The 14,009-nt window shown below is 41.2% G+C and overlaps 1 protein-coding gene and 1 non-coding gene across 2 annotated transcripts; one reads left to right on the plus strand and one right to left on the minus strand.

Moving 5' to 3' along the window:
* Nucleotides 1-596: 596 nt before the first annotated feature.
* On the plus strand, nucleotides 597-13,246 carry rab15 (RAB15, member RAS oncogene family). Its single transcript, XM_029462579.1, has 7 exons — nucleotides 597-918; nucleotides 7,626-7,686; nucleotides 8,903-8,963; nucleotides 9,550-9,627; nucleotides 10,120-10,209; nucleotides 11,002-11,067; nucleotides 11,286-13,246. The coding sequence occupies exons 1-7, from the start codon at nucleotides 795-797 to the stop codon at nucleotides 11,445-11,447; spliced, it is 642 nt and encodes a 213-aa protein (XP_029318439.1). The 5' UTR covers nucleotides 597-794; the 3' UTR covers nucleotides 11,448-13,246.
* Nucleotides 11,164-11,236, minus strand: trnat-ugu (transfer RNA threonine (anticodon UGU)). The gene has a single exon. It is a non-coding gene; the product is annotated as a tRNA-Thr (tRNA).
* Nucleotides 13,247-14,009: the final 763 nt, after the last annotated feature.

Here is a 14,009-nt window from a genome sequence, read left to right on the forward strand (position 1 = left end):
TGTGTGTGTGTGTGTGTGTGTGTGTGTGTGTGTGTGTGTGTGTGTGTGTGTGTGTATAAGCCCCTTCTTTACCAGCTGCAACATTAAAGTGATGAACAAATTAATAAATCAATAATGCATCAATTATAATTAAAAAATATAATATATAGTATTCTGAAATGCCATTCTGCATAATGAGTACTTTTACTTTTTGTACTTTAGTTAGGCTTTGGATGTTAATACTTTTATACTTTTACTAAAGTAACATTTTGAATGCAAGACTTTTAGTTGTAACAGAGTATTTCTACTTGTATCACACCCCTGTTAGTTAGGCATGCAGTTAAATACCAGATGCAGATAGCATATGTACACAGAAGATATGTGCAGGATTTTCTCCCACCATCAAAACCTCAAATGCAATAAAACATTCACATGTTTCATTTTTATCATAACAAACATGATGTCAAGAATATGTGTTTGCTACCAAAACATCTACCCAATCCTCTTTGTACCACAGCAATCAACATGGTTCTCAAATACCCAAGGCTTTTATGTTGGAAAGCACCACCGGAAGTCTTTTATTTTATTTTATGGGATCTGTCTTGACAAGGGTCCACCGCACCCACTGGAAGCTGGAGGTTGCCTGGGAAGCTGGAGCATCCCTGTTTTGTCACCCACCGACCCAGTGAACAAAAAGAAGCCACAGCCTCATGTTGACTATTTGAGCAGACATGGGATGCAGGTGGGGAGGGATCCGCCATCCATCGCTGAGTTAGCTGCCTGGGGCTTTTTTAATTCAACACTACATCTACACTATGGCTAAGCAGTACGATGTGCTCTTCCGACTCCTGCTCCTCGGAGATTCTGGGGTTGGGAAAACATGTTTATTATGCAGATTCACGGACAACGAATTTCACCCGTCTCACATCTCCACCATCGGTAAGATTCTGCACTGCCACCAGGAGTTATTCCAGGATTCTTATTTACCACTTGCATTAATTAACAATCCCATTCATTTGCATGGTTTTTCAGCGTTTTCTGTTGATGTCCTTTGCGCATCACCCTCTCCTTGTGGCCATTGCATTTTCAATTTAAATCCCACAAATTAGATTTGTTAAGGAATTTTAATAGGCGTCGTTTAGATTTAATTAGAGTAGTGTGATCAAGTGAATTAAAGAGAGTGTTAACTATAAAATCAGCATAATTGCATTGGCAGGGGAAGCCCTGAGGGGGAAGATCCAACACTTGGCAGCCATGCAGATGAGTTTACCAACTATCAGCACTTGGCACTGATGGTGCAAGAAATTGCCATGCAAAACAAAAACAAAGGCGTACTTTTATATTTTTATAATTTCAGTATGTTAGCAGAATTAGTACATAGGCATTGTTCAAAGGAGAGCATCTTATAAAATGATAAAATGGTGTGATGTTTGTTAAAGAGTCCCTGACCCAGATTTAATTCCTTCCTGCAGAATAATTATTAAATAAATACGACTGGAATTGGTAGATAGAAATATTTCTGATTAATTGATTACATTTGTTTTCAAGAAAACATCTGATGGTTTCAGCTTTTTCATCCATGCAGTAAACTGAATATCTTTGGATTTCGTACACAAGTATCAATACAAAGGCATCAGCTTGAGATCTGGTACATTATTGTGGGCATTTTTGACCATTTTCTGATATTGCATAGACCAAATTATTAATCAATAAACAAGGAAAACTAATCCAGTTTATAGAGCAAACTAACAGTGTCTCTTCTTACCTTTTGTCATGGATTTGCCACATACCTGAAGATGACTGGTACAATAATATGGGCTGTGCAGTATATCTACCTCCATAGTTAGGATTCAGAGTGCAGAGCATGACAGACGCATTACCATGCTTCACTTTGAAGTGAGGGAAATAATGATGTACAGTAAGCAGTGTTTTTCTTCTCTTGTGTCTCTTATCTCTTCTTCTTCTTCTTCTTCTGTGGCAACTGGGCAGCCGTGTGTGTGTGTGTGTGTGTGTGTGTGTGTGTGTGTGTACGTGGTGTGCAGTAATGTGGAGAATAAGAAATACAGACAGGCTCGAGTCTGAAGTTAAAGTCAGTAAATGTTCCTCCTGGTTGTGATTGATTGCTGACTTTTTCTTTGATAAGATAGAGAATGTGTTGTCTGAATAAGGTCAAGACAATGAATCATGAAGCTGACGCATGGCTCCAGACAAGATCTAACAGAGAAGACGCAGAGAATACAATTAATAGTTCATCTTTAACACAAGTTATTAACATTTTTGGACCACTGTTGTGTTTGCACGGACGCTTGTACGGTGAATTCAAAGCCTTTATGGGTTTTGAGGGCTCAGTGACAGCCACAGCATGACGCTCAACCTCAGTTTTATGTTCATCACACTGCACTTTAAAGGATCTTGTGGTTTCCTTTGCTCCAACCAGTAATGATATATGCTCATAAGACTCACAAACACTGCAGTATGCTATTTTAAGTCATGCACCTATAGCGCACTACAGGAAACTTCCTCCCTGTAGTCACATTCATATAAAAGCTCTTCTGATGTCTCTCACAAGACACTGTCTGCATGGTGATCTGTCTGTGCTTTCATTGCAGTCTACCAAGTGTTCACAACCACAGCTGGACGCTCAGATGTCCGGCTCTTGAGTCTCGCTGGTGGAGTCTAGACATTAACATTGGACTGAATAGTTGCGGGCAGCAGACTGTGTCGATAAGTCGAGCTGGGAGGTCTTTTCGTGGGCATGTGATAATTCAAACTCCTCTCCTCAGATTAAACAAGCCCAACAAAGTACAAAGAGACAGAGGGATTAGGATTGGCCACCATCAGTGCTCTCCTTCGGGGATCAATACATCATTCCCCAACCTTCATGGTGACGGAGGGATATAAATCCTCTCCCATGTCCCCCTCATGGGCAGCTCAATAATTCATCCGTTTCCGTTACAGTCCACTCGCTCAGGTTTTGCTCTTAATTATCTCAAAATCAGCTGGGACTCCGCACCCATAGAGGGTTGCGTTCAACAAAGTTTTTCCACAAATATTAGAGGATGAAAAGCTCATGAGTCTTATTTAAGCATCTCCTGCAGTTGTGCGTAACACTAAAGCCCATTAATGAATTCTCTGAGCAAACAGTGTGACGATGAATAGATGGAGATACATTTTGGACACTCAAATGTTACTCCTATGTGATTGATGTGCATCTCCTTCCAAAATATGGACATGAGTGTGCTACTATAACAGTCTTCACTCTTCTCTGCTTTCAGCCACATGGACAGAAGTTCAGTTCATCCCGAAGACGTTGGACCGTGTTGCGTTCAGGGCTTCTGTGCCTTTTATTTATGGCCCTTGTGTTGAGCATGAGGGCATTGTCATGTTGTTGTTTTGGCCTTCTTTCTGACGGGTCAACGGGAAAGCTTTACATCGATGCAGTAAACAGTCTCTAATGTTTATTGTGCAGTTTAACCTTGTGGTCTTGTACATCTTTTATGTAATCCTCCAAGAATATGAAGGACAGTGTGGGCTCGTATTCAGACTGTCAAAGAACTTCCCACACGAGGCGGAGTAGAAACCGCCGAGCGAGACCTTCCTTAAAATCCGTCATTGCTCATTCAAGTCTTTTTCACATTACATGGCACACTCAGAAGTATAGATAACAATAAATAGCACACCTGGCTTAACAAAGGATATCACTGGTTACAGCTCGCTATAAAATAAAAGCTTCCATCTTTAATTCCCCTTCAATATCAGTAAAATTCAACGAGACCAGAATCATTTGCGGCAGGATTTCTGATCTTACTTGAAGGATAATAAACCTTCCCTCATCCAGGTATTTTATTTTTAACAGGTCTCTGTTCCGTCTGGGCCCAAGTGTGAACATTTCTCTGGCAAGGAGCAGCTGTAGATTTGATTTATTAATGCCATTCAGTCACACTGTTGAGTTTAATCTTCCTCCTCGTTACCTCGCCAGTCTCGTCACTCGTCCTCAGAGCTCCTGGCTGTCACAACACCTATGAAGTATGAGCCCGGCCCTGCCCTATATCACAGCTCAATAAGCAGCTCACTTCATGGTGGTGATCCCAGTGGTGTTACGGTCACGGCCTGGTCAAACACTCAGCCCGCCTCTGCTTGACGAGCTCATTAGTCGAATGGGGTCACAGCCACCACCGGTGTCATAAAGAGTTACCAAGGAAATCCGGGCCGCTGTTACAGCCTTGACTTGGCTTTCTAGGAACATAAAACATGTGGTCCTTTGTGTTTGATAGCCAGCTTTGAAAAGTGAACATTTTATGTCAACACCAAGTGGCAATCTCCGGGTTTCTCCTGCCTTCTTCCTAATGGCCTGCAGGGGGCGACTCCACTGGTTGCAAAAAGAAGTCAGATTGTATAGAAGTCAATGAGAAAATTTCCTCACTTCTCACCTCATTAAACATTTTCCTAATAAGTTTATGGTCCCAATCACTAGTTTCAAGTGTTCTTTAATACATCTTGATGTTTATTTAGTAAGTTATGGTCCTATTATGAGTAAAATAGACATTAGTATGCTACCTTGTGATTGACAGGTCGCTACCATGGTGCAGTCCGGTTTGGGTGCGCTCCGTGTTTTCCTCTTACAAATTTAACCCGTTCACTGCGTGTGTTCAGTTCATGAAAGTGAAATGTAACATTTTTGGTCGCCTAAAAGAAATATTTTTCAAACTCGAGGCTCGAGTCACTGTGACAGACTTATATACAGTGTGTGCTCGGGAGCCACAAAGGCTTTATACAACTTATTTCACATATGCAGTTATACTCCCCTCATAAGGATGTACTGAGCGAGACATTTTACAGCTGATAAATCACTTTTCAGTGCTCTCTGTGGATTTATATTCTGGTAGATTTATCAGTCAGGTAGTATAGCCTCAATTGTCTTCCTTGAACGTCTTGTTTTTTTCACTTGGTACCCTTTTGGAAGAGAGTTATTATACATTTACATTTCATACAGGAGGTCAATACAAAGCCTAATTGTTTATAATTGAAAAACAATGGCTGTGCCCTAAAGACAGCAGCTGTTGACAGTTGTTGGCTGTCCTCTGCTAGTAACGATAGTCATGGATGACAGACTCATTCCCCAGTGGATGTGTGTCAGTGCCACAGCATCCATCCATCAGTGAGCCTGTCGCCATTACCTACAGCACACTGACACGTGTCATCGCCTCATCCGTCTTGCCTAGTCGAACACGGTCGCCCTGGTCATTTGTCAAGTCATGTTTGGGTGTGTACTCATTGGTTCTTACAAGGCTTTCACACTGCTGATTGTGGAAGGCTGCCATGTTAAATTAACTGCTGTCTCTGCTCACACATTGTGCTCCATTGTCAAAGGGAAATCTGTAGAATTACTTTTGTTTTTTTCAAGCTGGTAATTTATAATAAAACCTCCAGGTCTAACTCATTTTAGTTCATGGGCCACATACTGCCCAATCTGATCTCAAGCGGGCCGCCACCAGTATAACCATTGCATAACAACCTATAAATAACAACACCTCCAAAGTTTAAAGAAGTACACTCGGAAAACATTCAGAGATAATGACAAATACATTTACAAAACAGATGACAGAAGAATAATAGCCGACTATTATTTATTATCGATTAATTCAACTAATCTTTCATGCAGAAATGGAAGAAAATGCTATTTTCAGAAACTCAAATATGGAGATTTCCTGTATTCTCTGTTTTATATCATATATATATATATATGGGTTTTGAACTAACAAAACAAGACATTTACTTTGACCGGGGATGGACATATTTCACAGTTTGGGCCTTCAGACAGGATAAGTGTGTAGTTACATAGTTCACAGTATAGTTTTAGTTTACATTTGAAAACCTGCAAACAATTTGTTCCCTTCCAGACCCGTCTAACTGATTCCAGATATTGGCACAATCATACTGAAGGCTGCTCTTGAATGCGACATGTTTGGCTGCAGAGCGAACGCACCTCTAATCTAATCTCTCTCAACATTCAGGACTTTCTGCACAACCTCCGACGCAGATTGAGAAATCGTGCAGCAACTTGGAGTTCTGCTGTAGAGATGGAAACTCCCAGAACAATATGAATATCGAACGTCTAATAAAGAGAGGCAGTTATACCTTCACGACGGCCATTGGGTCGTTTATCATTTGCATTATAATAGTTAGGAGTGCACCTGCTTCTGTAAAGTGGCCTGGTTTGGCTCGGCTGCTGTAAACAACGCAGAAGGGAGCCTATACGATTCATTGGTTTAACAGCAGGAAGCAGACAGTGTGGGCTGAAGTATCTGTTCTTCTCTTGGTCCAACATCTTTCTGCTGACAGACTGGAGACAGCTGGAGAATCCACGAGTCCACATCTGCACTTCATATTTAAATCTTTGCACTTTGCATGGACGACTTTCTGACTCGAGCTGATACTGCCGGGCAATAACGAAGGAAGAAAACCTCTTTTTCACAGTCTCCTCTCTCCTCTCAAGCCTCAGGCGAGGCAAGCCACTGATTGTTACGCTGACCTTTCACTTAGTCTGAACGCTCTCTAGTCAAAGGCAAAGACCGCCTCACGACTTAAATGAGGCCTCATGCTGTCAAGTCAGTGAGCTCCGCGGAGTCTTTTCGCTTGACTCAAGCTTGTTTTTTAGAAAAGAAAACACACACGGACTAAAATCCGCCAGACCAGCTCTGTCAGCTGTTTATTCCTGCCAATCTCTTGGAATACAAACCCTGCAGAAATACAGCTGTAAAAACCCCCAAACAGTAGTTCTTCCTGCCACGTTAACCGTCTGGGAGCGTGATGCCGTCTGTGACACATGGGTGCTGATTGTCAGGTTAATTGGGATGAACTGTTAATTGATTTCTCAGGGATTACTGTGGTCTATGGAAGCCTGTGGTTTTGCCTTCTATCGACTTGGATGCATTAGTCTGAGGCTACAGTCGTGCAGAAAAAGAGACAAGATATAAATCATTGAGTAGAGGCAGAGTTAATGGATTAACTGATGTATTTAAATGGTTAACTCTATACTGTTCAGGCCCTAAACTGTATATAAGAAGTGGACGTAGTCACCGTCACGTCACCCATCTTGGTTTTTGACCGTTTAGAAATAAAGAATTGGCCCCGCCTGTGATTCTCTGTCTATAAACAATATCACACTTAGCCGACTGAAACAGATCAGAGCTCACTGAAGCGAGCCCGTACCCTCCACATCTCCGCTCCTCCTGCTTCCTTTCTCTCATCTCTTCCTCTGTGGTGTTAAGCAGCGCTCAGCTATCGTTTTTTTTTTTACCTTCTCCCTCATTTCACCTCCCGTGTGATCGATGCAGAGGACTAAACTAAACGAGCACTGAGCTTGCTGGATCATTAGCCCAATCTTCTAACAGGCAGATTACACGGGGATGACGCGTGGCCTCTCGTTGCATTAATGCTCTCTGTGATGTTACAAAGCTGCAGTACGTACTGGCGAACCTCCATCAGTAGAAGACACTGGGATCGTTGGATTCAGTCAATTATTGAGTGAAGAGTGCAAAAACGCCTCTGAGAAGATTCAGAAGATTTAGTCTGAGCACAGCACATACATTCAGAGCTCCTCTGTGGAGGGAATATTTACTAACCACGTCCTTTCTCTCCTACAGGAGTCGACTTCAAAATGAAGACACTAGAAATAGATGGCATCAAAGTGCGGATACAGATATGGTAAGATAGTGGCTGGAAGGTCTCGTGCACAAGATTAATAAACACACTACAATAGTTCTGAAAATATATGAAAATATGCACCATCATCGTCATGTTCACCTACGACTACCAACACTGAGGTCATGTGATATGTAGGTTTTGCAACCTGGAGGATCTACAATGACAAACCTGCACAGTGATTATTTATATTAGTACTTTGTAAACTGACTCCAGTAGTTTTAGACTCCATATGTTAACACGTAACTACATTTAGGACAGGAAGCTGGAGTTTGTGTCTCGTCACAGACCTGTAATTTAAACTGGAGCCATGATGTTTTCCTAAACTTCATTATAATGTAGTTGTAACAATGTAACAATCAATTCTGTCTGGCGATAGCGTTGGTGTGTAGATCCTCTGTGAGGCTGCGCAGTACAGGGAGGAGCTAACATGCTAATGCTTCACCATCTTAGTTAGCATGTTAGCATGTTAGCATGCTGAAATGTGGTTCAACTCAAACACAAAGTAGAGCAGAGGCCGATAGGAATATCATTAGTTTTGGTATTCGATCATGAACCTACGGAAGCGTAACACATTCACACTCAACTATATCTGCTCTGAATCCCAAGAAAAGCTCTCATTTACTCTCATGGACGTTATCAAGTCCCGCTTGTTTAGTTTAGTCCAGTTTTGGGTTTGAGACATTGGGAGATACTCGTGCCTTTAAGTAAGACGGTGTTTCTATTAATATTGTTTTGATACTTGAACTCATACAGCACTGTTGGAGGGGCATGCTGATTAGCAGCAGAACACTTACTCGGTGCAGCGGAGAGCTTCTCGCAGGATTTTGAGGCCTCGTTAATTCAGAAAAACACAGCAGAACTTTCTTTCCCAAGAAAACTTTCCCCAGAAATCCAAGATAACGATCTTGTTAATTCTGAAAAACAAGGCAAATATTTCTTTTCTCTCAAGTATGAACCAATGTTTTGGAGACGACCTGATGGTGGTGCTGGAATACATGGAGCTCATATCACAGCAATCCATCCAATAGTTGTCTTTACATGGAAAGTGACAAGGAAAATCTAAATAATTAAACATTTTAGGGTTTAGGTTTGGGGGATGGGACTTTAGTATTTTCGACAAGATCGTGGCTCCTGCCCCGGGACATGTCGTCATATGTAATCTCACAGATGCATCCGTGTGTGTTCATGTTCTCATATATATTTGTTGTCTTTGCAGGGACACTGCAGGCCAAGAAAGATACCAGACCATCACGAAGCAGTACTACAGACGAGCACAGGTAGTTGACCTTTAACTCTCCATCGACTCTGCTGCTGTGCGTGACTTACACACATTAATGTGATATTATTACTACAGACACGGTAGCATAACGAATTTAAATCAAATTCATCGCCGGATTTAATTTGTTACAGCTACACGAATAATCATTCCTCGTACTTGGCACCCCTCCGGTGCTTTGACGAACCATTGAGTTATCTTGCAGCGGTGGTGCTGTGAGTGCGGAGGATGTTGGCCAAACACAACCACCAGCGCTCTGACATTGTTGTGTGTGAAACTGGCCTTTGCTTTTGATTGTTAGAGAGGTCAAACCGGGTTAAACAGGCCGAAATCTTATTGTCCGTTTACCAGAAACTGGCAATGAAATTGTGTTCTGTTCCTGTTTTCTTTCTCCTCCAGCCAGATGTTTACCATGTAAAATGAATTGGTAGAGGCTGCAGTCTTTCTAAGTGGTGCTCTGGATTCTTTACAGGAATCTTATTAGTGTTTCCAAATGTATTGATTTAAAAAACAATGCTGCTGTTAAGCGTCAAGAAGCTTTACAATGCACTGCTTTGTATTTTTAATCCTTGAGCGTGTCTGTTCAGGGAATCTACCTGGTGTATGATATCACGAGTGAGCGATCTTTCCAACACATCGTGAAGTGGGCCAGTGATGTGGACGAGGTGAGTCACAAGAGAAATGGGATTTATCTTCCCCCCCCCCCCCACAGAGGCCTCAGGTTGACAAAAAACAGATGTCTGACATGATTTAGTAAAAAAAACAAATGGCTGCTTTTATTATGTTCCATCTTCATTTTCAGATACCTGTGATCTTATTTTTTAAATGTGAAGTCATAAATATTTTCATTTTTGCTGCGTCATCGACTTTGAGTCTTCATAAAGCAATCTCCTCGTCCGCCCTGCTTCCCCTTGTCATTTCCCAGATGATTTTATTTGATTAATTTAGTCATGATGGACCTAATTTCCTCCTTGGGCCTGACCGAATATACACTCTGTTTATTTTATCACGCTTTCCATTTACTTTTAATCTAGGTCTCATTTCCTGAGCGCTGTGTTTTCTCTCCGCTCTGTTTTCTCTTTACATTTGAAGTCTCTCTCTTTCTCCTTATCTGTAAAATATACCTTGTTCCTTTTCATGTTCACAAACCACGTCAGTACGCTCCCGAGAAGGTCCGGAAGATCCTCGTGGGGAACAAAGCAGATGAGGTGGACAAGAGGCAGGTGGCCACAGAGCAGGGTGTCAAGGTGGGTCAAACACTGGCTCCGTGTCGGAACAGATTATTAAACCTGAAGGCTCGGTTTGTAGCCGATAGGCTCAGTTTGGGTTCTGTAAGTTCTGGGTTTTTAGATAAAGAAAGATGGATACCACATAAGCAGGAGGAAACCGCTTCCCTAGCTCCATCCAAAGTATAAATTATACCTTCCATCACCTGTAAAGCTCACTTATTGCCATATAAATGTAAAAATGCAACTGCGAAACTCTAGCAAATCACTGAAGCGGGGTGTTCAAGATACAACGAGTTAACGACTGAGCTTTATAATTGTTGTTAGGCTTTTTTTCCCCCCCTGCTTCAAGTCTTTATGCTAAGTTAGGCTAATTACCTCCCGGCTCTTACTCCATAATTATTGCACATGAGAGTGGTATCGATCTGCCCTTGGCGGGAATGTTAATAAGCTTGCTTCCCAAAACGTTGAGCCGTCTCTTTACAGAAGTACTTACCCCGGTTCCTCAAAAGCTTGTAATCCTTTGATTAATTTCCAGTCCTCTAAAGAAATATTGAGTTCAGCAAAGGTTCATATTCCTTCTTGGTATAGAAAACATAGGGCGTAATTCCAGTCAGGCGTTTGTGTCTGCGACGCACCAGACTAACTAATGCTTCGTCTCCTGTCGCTTCACATTACTCCACACATGGTCCTTTAAAAGCTGACAGCCAACAGATCAAACTGCACCTGTTTGAAAGGAAATAATGAGTCATTTGTCTTCGTCTCCTAAATCAAAAAGACCAAAGCGAGACTTTTTCTTCTTCTGTCTTGCAGCTGGCCAAGGTTTATGGAATGGACTTCTTTGAGACAAGTGCCTTCACCAACCAAAACATAACAGAGGTGAGTTCATGACGTTGTACAGAATAGTAATATGGTTATATATATAATATGGGAGGATATGACTTCATCACATTCAGTAATTAAAGATTACATTTCAGGCCTCAGTGAGAATTGAACTCACGACCCCTGGTTTACAAGACCAGTGCTCTAACCACTGAGCTATGAAGCCTCTCCCTTTTGTTGACTCATCATATTATGTATCTCTCTTTGCTTCCAAGACTTTCACACGATTGGCTGAACAGGTGCTGGCAGCCAATAAAAAGGACCTGGATCTTCTCCGGATGTCTGTTAATGACGAGATTAATCTTGCTGCTCTGGAGGAAGAGGAAGGAATCTGTGACAGCGCGGCGGGCGACCAAGGCAAAGGCTGCTGGTGTTAAAGAAAACAATTGAAGTCAGATACTCTGCAATCCCCAGACACTTTGCACACTCTTGGCAAAATGTGTCTGCTTTTGTCGTTAGTTGAAATAAAGAGGAACATCCAGCTGAAGTCCAACCGTGTTCCAATGCCAGAAATGAGAGCCGTTTCAAGGACAAAGGTGGAAATATTTTGCCACACGGTGCCAAGTGTGCGGTGGGTTAACCAACAGGTCCAAATGTCAAGATTTCCCTCAGTGGGACAGAATGTTCATTGTCTAAAAAGCACCAAATCCCTGCTCAGTTCAGTGTGTCTTTGATGTAACCAAATGCAAACCCCTGTCCACTACGAATTCTGCGATTGACATACAGTTGAAAAGACTAAACACAAAACTTCCAGCGGAGCTGAAAACGAAGATTTGATCATCTTTTCTTACAGACTTTGTACAGAGTCCTGATGTAGAGGCTGTCCAATGACATGGAATTGTCCACAACTGACTTGAAGCTTTTCACAATGTTGTATTTCACATTATTGTCCAAGCGCTGTCTCAGATATCGATCATAGGGCTGGGTGCCTTGAAAATCAACATGGGGATTGATTACATTAGACCTTCATCCACCCCTTCAGTGTTTTCCTTTATGTGTGGGTATTAGCACTCCTGCACACATAGCCTTTCTATCGTTGATTGCATTAGATGTAAAGTGAGTAGTTGACCACAAGAGGGCGCTACATGCATTGTGAAAACAGCACACACACACACACACACACACACACACACACACACACACTGGAGAGGCGTTCAGTGTTAAATTATGCTACTTCACTGTATTTTCTCACGTGTTGGTTTGGGTCGTAATTGCACGTGCAATGACTGCCTTTAAATGCGATGAAAGGATTTGAAATATATGCAGCCATTTTATTGTTTTTCTTTTCTTTTCTTCGTGCAAATATTGGCAACAGAGGAGGTTTTGCAGCTTGTAATATCATCCACACATACTTTCTGATCATTTGCGATCAAGTACTCCAGTAGAATTCATTAACTTAGGGAAACATTGTAGCAAAATTGAAGATATTTTTCTTTGTTTATAAGAGAAAACATAATGTACTATAGTACAGATAAGGTTTGATAACTGCCTATTGCATTGTACATAACAGTTTTTTCATCGTAGATTGGTAGAATCATGAGGATACGCCATTAATTTAATGTGTTCCCATTAGAGGGCTGTATAAACAAGTTGACAGTGATATTCTAGGTGGTCTGAAATATTCCCTCTGTGAAGATAATAATGTCTTGGTCATTCTGTCCTTTCCTCACTGTTTTGTACAGAGTCCAGTGGAGATTTCCTCCCCCCCCCCCTTATGACTTATGAAGGGACAAGTGAGAGTTTTGCATGCGATCCACTCTTCCTTCCTGTCTTTAAATGCAACTTCAATGAAGTTAATAATCATCTGACCGTAATACAAGTATAGCATTTGACCAGAGTTGCCTGTTTGAGACTTAAACAGAATGACCATCATCGGACAAAACTTGGCTAAAACATTTTTTTGCAACTTAGTAATAACTAAATGCTACTATATGGAAAAAAAAAAAAATGTTAATCTGTGCACTGTGTGAAATGGCAGTATGTTGTACTGGATGATGTTCTGGACTAAGCTCTAGATACACAATGTATCTGTGTTGTTTTTTCAAGAACTATTTTTCTTTCTTTAAAACTACTTCAACTTGTATTTGTGGAACTATATTACATGCAACATGTAAAATGCAACATGTTATTCTTGGAGAAAAGATGTCAGATGTTTATGAGTAAATACTTGCAGATATACGACTGTCTTCTTGGTTATATTGAGACTCGGTAATCACTTGATATGATACTGTAGCAACGTGTTGGAGTAATGAGAGCTGAATATCTCAGCAGAACATGATCTTACATACAATACAAACACCATATCCTTCACATTCAAAGAGTAACGTCTTCCTAAAGTTACGTGTTTGTGCACCATCAGCTGTTGAGGAAAGTACAGCACATTGACCCGTGCATGTAAAGGCAACAGGTAACATGTAGGAGCACAGATACAATTTGGTTGCAAGCCGGAAGGAAACTAAATAGTGAAGATATGATGTAGTCATATGTAGGTTAGCACAGGGTCAACGGTACAATGAAATGTGTCTGAGAGAGACAGCGTGTCAGCTCAGCTGTCAAGAATAAAATGTTTTGAAGGAAAGAGTACTATGTACAATTTAGTGCTATATACAGTTCAATTATTCAACTGTGACAGACTCACCTCCAAAATGAAGATAATAAAAATCACCTAACCTATGGATAAATGTCATATGATGGCAGACGTATGCCACAATGGCTGTACTAACAGAAAGGGGCTTTTCAAAGGTGTGTACGTTACTTCCTAATTTGACCACTAGATGACAGATTTACCCATCATTTGTGTTTGTTCGAGTCCACTTTGAGTGTGTAAGGCACTTAAAATGTGTCGTGGTGAGAGAGTTACTTATACTTTGGTGTTAAATAGGACATATTTACAACAATAAACAGAGCCACTAGTCACCACAGAGTCATGTAATTGCCTT

Source organism: Cottoperca gobio, chromosome 24, assembly GCF_900634415.1.
Source record: "Cottoperca gobio chromosome 24, fCotGob3.1, whole genome shotgun sequence".
Taxonomy (NCBI): domain Eukaryota; kingdom Metazoa; phylum Chordata; class Actinopteri; order Perciformes; family Bovichtidae; genus Cottoperca; species Cottoperca gobio.

Bases quoted from the DNA above. Each gene is read 5' to 3' on its own strand.
- rab15 (XM_029462579.1), top strand. From the start codon at position 795: ATGGCTAAGCAGTACGATGTGCTCTTCCGACTCCTGCTCCTCGGAGAT. The intron at 9,628-10,119 runs GTGAGTCACAAG...AAACCACGTCAG, and splicing joins GGGCCAGTGATGTGGACGAG to TACGCTCCCGAGAAGGTCCG. The intron at 10,210-11,001 runs GTGGGTCAAACA...TCTGTCTTGCAG, and splicing joins CCACAGAGCAGGGTGTCAAG to CTGGCCAAGGTTTATGGAAT.